The following is a 12,303-nucleotide window of genomic DNA, read 5'->3' as shown; positions in this document are numbered from 1 at the left end:
AGAGTACATAAACTTTATATTCTACATTCTATAAATTTGGCTCATTTGGAATCTTAGCTTTCTCTTGGTATATATAGTGAGTGCTGCAGACAAAGTTCTTAAAACCAGACAGGATCACATAGTTTAAAATGTTTATAATGTCTTTGTCTGTCCTTTCTTTCACTGTCTCCTTTACTGCACTCTTTGTCTGTCTGACTCTCACAGGAGACATGGATTACAACTGGTTGGACCATACGTCTTGGCATAGCAGTGAGGCTTCCCCAATGTCTTTGGTGAGACATGTGGAGCCTTACTATTTAATTTTCGTTTTTCATTTCACTTTTCCTTTTTTATTTACACCTTTGCATGTTTTCTTTTTGTATCTTTTTTTTATTATTATTATTTTTGTTTTATTTTTATCCCACACCTGTAGGGGACAGTCAAAAGGGAAAAAGAAAAACTAGTGAGCAGGCAGTTTTGTCGGACTCTAACACCAGGTCTGAGAGACAAAAGAAAATGATGTACTTTGGTGGCCACTCTTTGGAAGAGGACTTGGAATGGTCTGAGCCTCAGATTAAGGACTCTGGGGTAGATACCTGTAGTAGCACAACCCTTAACGAGGAGCATAGCCATAGTGATAAGGTACTGACATTGTGGAGCCTGCCTTTTAACCTGCTCATTTGGTCTTCGTTTGCTCTCTGTCACTCATTCAAACAGAACATAATAAAAGGACAGGGCATTTCAGGGGTCAATGTAGCATTTCTTAAGGTGCAGAAAAGAAAAACAAAACCAAAACAAACAAACAAACCAAAATACTTCTTGCTTGCTTTGCTGTTTTTGTTGTTGGACGGCATACCAAAAAATAAGTAAATGAAATAAAAAATTAGGAACAAAGGAATGCTTTGTCTATGGTCGCATGAGAGAACTTTGTGATGTTTTTATAAACCACAAATATAAAGAATTTTTGGATTGGCTTATTTGATTGCTTGCATATATTTTCCTTGGGATGAAAATTAAATTATTAATAGTTTCAATCCCAGGCAAAAGGGAGATAATTGGGTCTGTTTGCACAGAAAAAGTTGTTTTTCTTTTTTCCCTTTCACTGTCATTTTGCTCTTTTGTTTTATTGTCATAGCATTTTAATGTAGTATTAATTAGTACTAGAGCCATTGCCATCTGCTTTGGTATTTATTATTTTTGCTTTTAGAATAGTGAGACTTTTGAAATCTTTTTACCATATAAATTGAAACTTGTCTTTTGCTTGCCAAAGTTTGCATGAAGATGTGCATGTTACTTTTAGATGACTATGAAACTGTGATTACACAAATCGTTTACTTTGTTATTTGACATACAATTTATAATGGATGGTGTCATGATTTTTAAAGGGTTTGGCTCTGCCCTGAGAAAGAGATAAACTCCTAATATTTTCAAGCTTATTTAATAGTGGATATACCATGAATTATCTAATAAACTTAATTTACTAAATAGACTAAAGACCCAAAAGAACCAGTGAACCTACAAAAAGTGAGAAATATAAACTAGCCTCACCTTCAAATTAGGTCTCTTTCTCTCATGCAGATTCAACTGAAAAGTTACTGGGGCTTGTGTATTTTTATAATTTTAATCTAGAAACCTATTTCAAAGAAGCCCCATCATAGGTTCAAATTTGATGTGTTTCTATAATTTTAGCTTTTAACTTTTACTGTAATTAAGTCTTTCAAAATCTCCAGTAGTGTTTGAATATTAAAATATCATTTTAAATCAATCTAACCTCATAGAATTTCAATCTATCTTTTCTGTCATGTGAATTTTTAATTAATCTTCCGTGTATAGATAGTTTGCATATATTTTTAAGATTTCTCAGATTTCATAGAACAATATAACTGCAGTAATGTGTCAGGGCACTGTAAGAATTTGCAATAATTGGATTTCAAAAAATCTTGAGATTATAAAATTGAGTGTCTGCATAATGTAGTAAGCCCTTTTGATCAGTGTGTTAAATGCAAACTGGTTTGTGTAATCATAAGACTTTGGAAATCTGGAGTTTAGATATATTGTACAACAAGGGGTCACTTATTATAAAAGAAAATTAATTTTTTTTTTGTTGATGTAATATGTCAGCACCCTGTGACGTGGCAGCCATCTAAAGATGGAGATCGTTTAATTGGTCGCATTTTGTTGAACAAGCGTCTAAAAGATGGAAGTGTGCCTCGAGATTCAGGAGCGATGCTTGGCTTGAAGGTATGTGATGAAATACGAGATTCTGGCTCTTCCACTCCTTACTGATTTATGAGAAAAGAAAAAATTTAACAACTCTTTCCAATTTATGCCAACTTGGTGGTTTTTTTTCCCTGTTTCCAAGAATTCCCAAGTATTTGCACTCATTACCCCAAAACTTTTCCTTTCCAAGTATTACTTATTCCACAATAATACTTAAATATATGATTCTGAAAATAAACTCGAGTGATATGCTTGAATCCTGAATACAGCTCTCAAACTTATTTTATTTATACAGTTTGTCCTTTAAGGCTGTATCTGTGTTTATACACTATTAAAACAATGGCTTTAATCAATTACTAAATATGCAAACTTGGGAATGTATATATTTATGACACAGTGTTTAAAGGAAAACCACAGGCCTCAAATAGCATCACTTAGGTTAAGGCCTCATATCAGTAAAACAAAACGTAATCCCTAACTTAATACAGTTTTAGCCCCCCATTAGTTTAACCTCTATCCAGTCAACATGGAATTTCCTGGTCAATACTAGGAAATTTATTGATAGTCTCCCTTTTGGAGGGCAGTCTTGCCTTAACAGTGCATTCCTTGCTAATAAATTCTTTTCTCATTTCTATATTTATATACGTGTGTGTGTGTGTGTGTGTGTGTGTGTATTTTAATGCCCTTTCTCTGCCTTTGAAAACCTTTCTTTTGTTGAGCTCAGCAGAGCTGTCTTCACCTTACTAGATGAGATGCTGCCCAATTCATGAATCACTTAATAAAGCCAATTATATCTTCAAATTTAGTCGATTGAATTTTGTTTTTTAACAATCAGAATGTAATTTTTATTTAAGTTTAGGAATATGTGGGCGTTGTGTGTATTCGTGTGTAGGAGAAAGAGAATACTGTTTAAAGTCTGGAAACTTAAAAATACTTATGTTAGGAGATTTACTATAAATATTAATTTATATTTGACTGTAAAATACCAGGTAGTTATTTAGTAAGTAGATCAAATAGAACTCTGTGATTTTTTTTATTTTTTTATTGTTATTGTTGGTTTGTTGTTATTATTGTTCGTCTGTACGGTGAATTAACAACTGAAGTGAAAAAAGAGTAAATGGTTTTTAGAGGTAAGCAATGGCCACGGAAGTTGTCCTATAGAATATAGTGAGATGTTAGAAAACTTTGGGTGTAAGTGGAATTGGCCAACTAACATTTATTGGGTGGCTGCCCCACAGATGGCCCTCATCTGAGCCTTTTACTTCTATCAGATTATTTAATGCAACAGATGAGAAATAGGTTTAGAGAAGTGTCATAACTTGCCCATGGTCACAGAGATGATGATGGAGGTGAGATTTAAATCCAGATCTGTCCAATAGAATGTTAGAGCAATAAAAAGGAGAGGGCAGGAAGTCTTGGTTTGAATCCCAGGTAAGTCATTACTAGCAACATGACATAGGGCAACAGAACTTCTGTTAGCCTCAGATTCCTCATCTATAAAATGGAGATAATTATGCTTACTGAGTTATTATAATAAACTTAAATATAGCAATATACAAGCATTTAGCAGAGTAGCTAGCACACTGTAAGATTTTAATAATAATGATAGTATCAAGTATCATTGGTTATTATTATTAAAGTTTATCAAGCCAAGAAAGTTTTAAAATATTTCATAGTATCTGTACATTTAATTTTCAGAATCAAACATAGGACTAATTAGTTAATAAGAACTGGATTGCAACTGAGGGTATTTTACTACAACTTAGGAATAAATAACATAGAAAAAGTCAGTGATTTTTTAAAATTCAGGTAACATTCACTCAATTTAGAGAAAAAAAAACTTATAAATGAAGTTAATTACTATTATTTGCTTAACATGCTATAAAATTGATACATTGCTTGAATGGTAGTTGATCACAAGTATTAATTTTGTAAGAGGCCAGTCTTACAGGTACCCATATGACTCCACAGCATTATTGCTAATATTTATTTTTCCTCTTTCTTAAAGATATGTATTAATAGAAACATAAAAATAGAAAAATTGGAATGCAAATGGCCTGAAGTTTACATAAGTTATAATGAGATTAAGTACATTTTGTAATTTTCTTAGGGAAAATCCATCATTATCACTTACATTAATCAATGAGCCTGAAAGATTACTAAATAATGGGATTGTGATGGGTTACCATAACTATAGTCAAAGTAACAAATATTTATGTGATTAAGATATTTGAAATCTATAACTAGAAATGTTAATATAATTATATAATACTGTAATAGCATATTTTTGGAAATGATAAAAACAATTCTGAGAGAAATTACAGTTTATTAAATTCTTTCTAAGGTATGTGATTTTTTTTTTTTTTACAAATAATTGTGAAAATTTTAGAATATGTGAAAAAAGTCCACTCATGGAACATGTAGTCAGTTTCTAATAACACCATATTATTAAAGATTATTTTTAGATATTATAGTTTTAAAAGCTACAAATTGTCTAGTTATTTTTTACTTGGATCTTCAACTCTGTTCCTTTGAACAATATGCCTGTTTTAACACTTTTCTCTTTAAAAGGTTGTAGGAGGAAAGATGACTGAATCAGGTCGGCTTTGTGCTTTTATTACCAAAGTAAAAAAAGGAAGTTTAGCTGATACTGTAGGACATCTTAGACCAGGTAGGTTTCTATCTTTGAACTGTTAAACTGAAGTAGTTATGAAAAAGTCATCCTCACTTAGAAATGATTTGACCAAAAATCAGGAACTCATCTTTAACTTAAATAAAAAATCTCTATTCTTAATGGAAAATGTAACTATTATTTCTTGAGTCACATTAGATAAAAAGCTTTTTATATTTACTGATGCTTTTGGCTGATGGATATTCTTATTGTGTATCTAGTATTAATCTATTTTGCTTCCCATAAGGCTTCATTTTTAAAAAAAATTCCAACAGTTTAGGAAACAAACATTATAGATAAATACATGTTTTCTACAAGGTGTGATTCCTTAGCTCTTTGTAATGGATACTATTGGAGAGATCCTTGAGTGCCTTGAAGGGAATATGATAAGATGATAAGTATTAAGCCTTTTGTATAAGAAACTGTAGGGTGCCTGGGCGGCTCAGTCGGTTAAATGTCTGTCTTAGACTCAGGTCATAGTCCCAGGGTCCTGGGATTGAGCCCTGCATAGCATCCAGCTTCCTTCTCACTCAGCGGGGAGTCGGCTGCTTTTACTTCTGTCACCGCCACCCCCATCCCCCCGCCACCCTGCTGGTGCTCTCTCTCCAGTGTGTTGCATAGATATTGACAAACCTAGAATATAGTCATAAAATTTTCAAAGAGTTAACAGATTTTAATAATTTCTAGAATTAGACTCCTATTTAGAAACCACAGAGCTAACTTTTATGTAGTTTTATCCCTCAGACCTCTGTCCTTTGGGGTAAAAATACTAATCATCCTTATCATCAAATTTTATGCCAATGGAGCTGTTCTCAGTATGTCATACTTCATGACAGTGACTTTATTCTTTGAAGTTCATTGCAGTTTAAGAGTGCTTTGGTTTCAAAGGCATTTTATGGGATTAGTTTTCTTTCTAAGATTATCATTACTGGAATACACTCTAGGTGATGAAGTATTAGAATGGAATGGAAGGTTTTTGCAAGGAGCCACGTTTGAAGAAGTGTATAACATCATTCTGGAATCCAAACCTGAACCACAAGTGGAGCTTGTTGTTTCAAGACCTATTGGGTGAGTCGGCTTGTGTATTTTATGCACATACCTTATAAGTTGACTACTCTTGCACATTTGTAGTATGCAATCTAAAAATCTGATTGTTCTATAAAAATTATTGTTTTGAGGACAGTGCTTCTTTTCTCCTTTTTTGCTAAAACAGCTCACCAAAAATCATGCCATTTCTTTATCTGATCATCTAGAATATACAGTTATTATAGAAGAAGAAATATTTAGATTTTTTTTATTGTCTATTAGCTTAATAGGGGGCTAAAGGCATAGTAGGAGAAGGAGACTGTAGTAACAATTACTTCTAAAAGAAAGTTCACGAACTGTAGTCCTCTACATTGTGAAAATAAGGGTCAATGAATTTTACATATTTTTTTCAAAATGGAGATTTCAACATAGGAAAGAGAGGTCCCAAGGATACACTGTTCCTAAACAGAGGGAACAGTTTAAGGAACAACATGATGTGTTTAAGGAAACAGACAAAAAATAAGCAAATATCAAAGTACTCCGTGGCGTTTGTTTAATTTTTTACCTCTAGATTCAAATAGCAATTTCCAAAAGTTGGCAATAAATACAGTCTTTTGTACTGTATGCTGATAATTTCTCATTAAATATCACAGCAGTGTTTCCCTTATAGAAGCTTATATTCTAAGCCAATGTAAGAGATATACCTATAACTAAGTAAAAGCTATAGAAAATATATATACAATGACAGCAAATTATTAAGTGCAAGTTTGGGGTAAGAGTATTTGAGGGTGGAAGCTATAAAAATTCTTTTTTTTTTTGAAGAATACCAATGCCCTGTTGTCATTCATTTAGGAAATGATTGGACTATATTATTTTGATCTCTTTTTATGCTGGAGAAAATGACTTACATTGGTAACTTAGCTTTATTGAAGTGTTCCTTTCAAAGTAATGAGTCTGGCACATGAAGTTACAACTTTTTCATTTTCTTTTTAATATGGTTAAACTGCAGTGTATCAGCTTTGTGTATTAATCAAATATATTTCTTGGTATTAAAGGATCCCATAATCATATTTTTGCTTAATATCTCAAATTCATAAATATTCTTTTATATACTTTTTCTGAATGACCTTTACTATTAAAATCTGTCAGTCCTGGAAAATCTCCAACAAAAATGTCCATACTTTTGGCATAAATTCAGTTACCATTTGTAAGTCTCAAAGAAAAACCTGTTTGCATTTTTTCCTCAATGGAGTTAATACATTTAAAAAATTTCATCCACAATCTGAATCTTTAAATTTTTCTTGTGGTGATACTTTATTTATAACTCAATATTGTTGATTAAAGAATAGAATAGGATTCAAATATATCGTAAAACCTATCTTAAATTCAAAAATTTATTAGAATGGGCAGTCATGTAGTAAAACACATAGAAAATGAAATATATTTTTGTAAGTCTGCTATAAATCACATGACTGTTTATTCCTTTCGAAGTAGTTGAGGTTAGTTCAGAACACTTTGATTAGCAATCAAGTACTACAGCTTGTTTTCTCTTACTTATGTAACACTACTATCATACACAGTTTTGTTCATTTTATACTGATTGATGATCATAAAAATAGCAGTTGCCTTAATTGTGGAAAAAATTTCTTGCTTTCTTGTTCTGTCATTTCAGAGATATCCCTAGAATCCCTGACAGCACACATGCACAACTGGAGTCCAGTAAGTCTCATTCATTCTAGAAGAAAATACTAATATTGTCATTTTCCAGGGGTCAAATGAAGTATTTTATCTATTAATATGAAGTAAGAAATAGAATAATCTTGTTATCAAATACATAGTTATTGTATAACTGAAAAATTTAGTATTATTTCATATTATTGTGGGATAAAGTACAAAATTCTATAATATTTTAAGATAGTTTTTTTTAATCACGCCCTCTTAACTGCTATATATTTTTAGATGGCTTTATTAAGGTACACTATAATAAATTGCACTGAAGTACAGAATGAGGTAAGTTTTGATGTACAATTGAAACCATCATCACAACAAAAATAATGAACATACCCATCTCTCCTACAAGTTTCACCCCCTCCTTCCTTAATTTCTTCTAATTTTAAAATTTACTACTTTGTAAACTAACCCTCAGTAAGTGGGGGGAATGCTTGGGACAATCTAGTGAATCATATCCTAATTTCTCTTTTTAGAAAACAGGATAGTAGTTCTGATAGACAAATAAGTTTAAGTAATGTTAAATATGTAAGTGCTTTTTATTACTTGTGTTTGAGTGCAATTTCAGATGTTAAACAAATGGCTTTTTTCCAGTGAACTAAGTTTCTTGATTGATTGAGAATAAAGTAAGGGTGTTCTAAAAGAAGAGAGGAGATGGGTTGCCATTTGAAGTCTGTTGATCAGGGGAGGCCATATTGAAAAGGAAGTGATTGGAGCAAAGATTTGGAAGAGAGGCTATGTGGGGGAAGAGGTTTCCAGGGACAGGGACCAAGTGGTGCAGTGTCTCAGGCAGGGAATCCTAGGATGTGCCGGAAGAAAGCAAGGAGGCAAGTATTGCTGCACTGGAGTGAGCAGTGGGAAGGATGAAGGATCAGGGAGACATGGCAGCCAGATTGCATAGAGTTTGTGAACCACTGTAAAGTCTACTTCCTTTTGGGCTTTTATTTTGGGGGAAATCAGAACTACATAGGTTGGTTTTGAGGAGAGATTTATGTTTTAAAATATGGCTACTGTGTTGGAAAATAGTTCAAATGGAGTCAAGGATGAAAGCAGAGAGAGTAGTGAGAAAACTATTTTGATATTTAGTATTTTATTTGGTGACTTAGGCCATTGGTGGTAGCTATGGAGTTGATGAGAAGTGATCAGATCCTACAATAATTAAGAATATACTATTAAAGTAGATTTTTTGCTTTTATTTCACAATGATAAGTGACTTTAAAATAAAGACATAAAATAAAGTCTTAAAAATAAATAAATAATTTAAAAGTGATATGGTAAAGATTATTAAATACTAAGGAAGAATAATCATTATTGTTCTTTATGTATAATTACCGTTTCAGGTTCTAGCTCTTTTGAATCTCAAAAAATGGATCGCCCTTCTATTTCCGTTACCTCTCCCATGAGTCCAGGCATGTTGAGGGATGTTCCACAATACTTATCTGGACAACTTTCAGTATGTAATCACTACATTAATTTCTCTTTTTGGAATACCAAGTACTGTTATTACTATATGACAATAGCTTTTTGTAAACCAACTCCTTTTTAGAATTTAATTGTGCTTTTAACCATCAGTTTTCACATTATCCGTCATTTTGAGTCATTGAAATTTAACTTTAATTATTTAGCATAGAGTTTCCTTATTAGATTATATTAGATTTTCTGGAATTTAATGAGAGAATTTGTGGGGATATCTAAAACCTTTACTTTAGTAATTTTATTCCAAAATTCAAGGTCATGATTTTTGCTCAATATATTAAAATGACTATAATTTGTCCTAGACATTTGAGAGAAATCAGATTGCTGTACTGTACAAAGATGTATATTTAAGGTGAAAGTAAATGTTATACATTCCCTGCTTTTTAAGTTTAAGGAAATTTGGTATGAATTTCATAGTAAATAATTGGGGTATGAATATTGCTGAGGTATTATACTTGAAAAGCTTTGGTCACAAGCCAAAACTGAATAAATGGGGAAATATATAATAACTGAGTATACTGGTGATTTCATAGTAAGTGATCCCTAATCTTGAACATTTTGTATAAAAATTAAAAATTCAGTTAGGCATATTCTGCCTATATTAGAAGAGCTTTGCAAATTTGAGTCCTCACTTTTTATCAATTTCTTCAATTGTCATTCTCTTTTAAAACTATTTAAAATATTAAAATATCTAAATTCATCCAGGTGCATTTTAGAGACATAATGCTGATGAGTTACTAAACTTGCAATTTTATATGTATTAAGAACTATTTAGATTCTCAAAATCCAGACATTGAATTTTGGATAAAAATGTTATAATTGAAAACTAAACTATTCTTGGGCTGTTATTTTAAGAACAATAGGAAAAGCTTTTTTTAAAATCAGCTATATAATGTCTCCTTTTATTTTTTGGGGGTAGAGGAGGTGTTTGATTTTTACTGAAGAATTTTTATTAATTAAAAGCCATAGGAAGCATAAGCAGAGTTAACATTAAAATTATTGAAATAGTTATTAGACATATCTATTCTGGAGCTATTTTGATCACAAAAGTGACAATAACAGAAAAATTATGCAAGAAAGAAGTTGAGATACTATTAGGAGCTTGTAAATGTCTTACTAAAATGAATTTCTTCTCTTTATTGTTTTCTTTTCCTTTCTCTCATAAACAGATTGAACTTTTTCACTTGAAGACAGTGGTCTTTTTTCATTTTGTTTATAAGTAGCATCTTTCTACTTACTCTTTTACATGTATTGACAGCATAGATGTCATTTATAGTTATAAATGTATATGTACTTTCTTCCAGCACTTTAGAAAGTGATAATATTAAGCTTATTTATTAAATTATTGTGGCTCCTTTCAAATAGTCCATCTTTAAATAATACTTAGGATGGCTGGATGATGCCAGTACATAAATGTGTGTGTGCATGTGTGCATGTGTGTGCGTGTGTGTGTGTGTGTGTGTGTGTGTATTGGCTTCATTGGGTGGAGGAGGGAGTGGAAGTGGAAGTTAGACTTTCATAGTAAGTAAGTACCATTTTGTTACTGTCTTTGAAATCCCAAAGCCCTATAGAAATTGGACTGGGGGGGGAGTTGGAGGAGCATAGCAAAGGCGTTTAGACAAATTTCAAATTCAGCTATTTTTTTATCATGTTTCAAAATGAATATACTAGAAAGGTAAGACTTAAATATTTGAGGGAAATATAGACATGAATTTTACTTCTAAGGGTATAATTAATGATTTAAAGTCATAGGATTTCCATTTATAAAGGGTGTTAGTTTAAAGTCCATGTAATTGTCAAATGTGTACATTTTATCACTTTCTTATGACTTAGAAAGGATATGTTCCAGTAAGATAACATTAATAATTATAATACATATTTGTTGTGGTAAATCTAGAGAGTACAGATAAGTAACTAAAAAATCAAAATCACCTATAATCCCACCACTCAAATTTAACTTTTCACATACATACGATTTTTTAAACAAAAGTGATAAATCTGTTCATAGTATTTTGAGACCTGCTTTTTCACTTAGTCACATATTGTACATTTTTTCTTGAAAATTTTTTCTGTAAATATTTTTCTTAAAATTATTTTAAGAGCTATTATATATTATTATATATTATATCAACTTAATTTGCTATTATGGGACATCTTGTTTGTTCTTAATTTATATTGCTATAAACATGAATCTTCAGTCATCTCTTCAAGAAATATATGTTAAGTTCTGACCCTAGGTCAGCCATAATATTAGTTGCTGGGAATATAACAGTGAATAAGATAGACATGGATTTTATCCTCATGAAACTTAATTTTATGTTTGTTCTTTGCATGCAAAAAACCACAAGATATATTATTTCTAATATATTTAACCCTATGCCTATGAACTGGAGACAGTTTTTGCTCTAATGATATAGAGTTTAGGAAATACATCCACATATGTCACTTTTTGGGAAAATTCCTAGGAATCCCCAAGGTAACATTACAGTTCCTATCTCCTTCTACTTATTTTACCTTTATAAATTTTTATTTTGGTGAGATTTTACCTGGGCTCATAACTCAGAAGTTTATGATGTTGCTAATTGCAGAGAACAAAGATAATTTGTATGGTACGTGAGCTGACCTCCTAATGTATTTGTCAGTTCATGGACTGATATTTTCTCAAATAGAAATATACATAGAATTTAAATTGCTGTTTAAACGTTCACTTCAAGGTTACTGATGATTTTTAAAAATTTATGCAGGTTATTTCCTCTCTATGCTTGAATTCTGCTGCCGCTTGTTATTATCCTAGGGCATAACTGTAAAAGTGTCATTAGTACATTTGGTGAGAAACTCAGTATGAGCTCATGTTTATGACTCCTGGACTATAGGTTAGCCTTCTCAGTGTCAACACTCCCTAATTTTGATTCTTTTTACAACTTGTGTTCTAACACAGTTCAACAGTTCCCTTCTGTAGAGGATTACTTTTGTAGTTCTTTCAATAGTTTAAATTAATCTGGAATATTTGGCTAGTTTTTGGTAGAACGTTGAGGTAAAAGACAGCCATCAACTCTTTTTAAAAATGAGGAATGGCTCAAAATTCTTTCTATAGGAACACATTGATTCTTTTTGACAGTCATATTTTATTTAACTTCTAGGTCTGTGGTTGATTTGCAGCTATAATGTTTCCCTACATTACCTTGTTTTAATATTTTTGTGAC

The 12,303-nt window shown here is 31.6% G+C and overlaps 1 protein-coding gene across 49 annotated transcripts in view; it reads left to right on the top strand.

Moving 5' to 3' along the window:
• The window catches only part of RIMS2 (regulating synaptic membrane exocytosis 2), a 592,339-nt gene that overhangs the window by 301,203 nt on the left and 278,833 nt on the right, over positions 1 to 12,303 (top strand). For 27 of the 49 annotated variants that reach the window (XM_044245146.1, XM_044245142.1, XM_044245130.1 and 24 more), the window contains 6 exons: positions 205 to 272; positions 2,101 to 2,220; positions 4,771 to 4,870; positions 5,815 to 5,938; positions 7,569 to 7,615; positions 8,965 to 9,077. In XM_044245146.1, coding sequence (XP_044101081.1) covers positions 205 to 272; positions 2,101 to 2,220; positions 4,771 to 4,870; positions 5,815 to 5,938; positions 7,569 to 7,615; positions 8,965 to 9,077 — 572 coding nt within the window. Of the gene's footprint in view, positions 1 to 204; positions 273 to 412; positions 622 to 2,100; positions 2,221 to 4,770; positions 4,871 to 5,814; positions 5,939 to 7,568; positions 7,616 to 8,964; positions 9,078 to 12,303 lie in introns of all 49 variants that reach the window. The other 22 variants (XM_044245143.1, XM_044245129.1, XM_044245136.1 and 19 more) reach the window with 1 other exon arrangement.

Source organism: Neovison vison, chromosome 4, assembly GCF_020171115.1.
Source record: "Neovison vison isolate M4711 chromosome 4, ASM_NN_V1, whole genome shotgun sequence".
Taxonomy (NCBI): domain Eukaryota; kingdom Metazoa; phylum Chordata; class Mammalia; order Carnivora; family Mustelidae; genus Neogale; species Neogale vison.
Note: the sequence above shows the minus strand (reverse complement) of the source record. Positions and strands in the feature narration are given on the sequence as shown.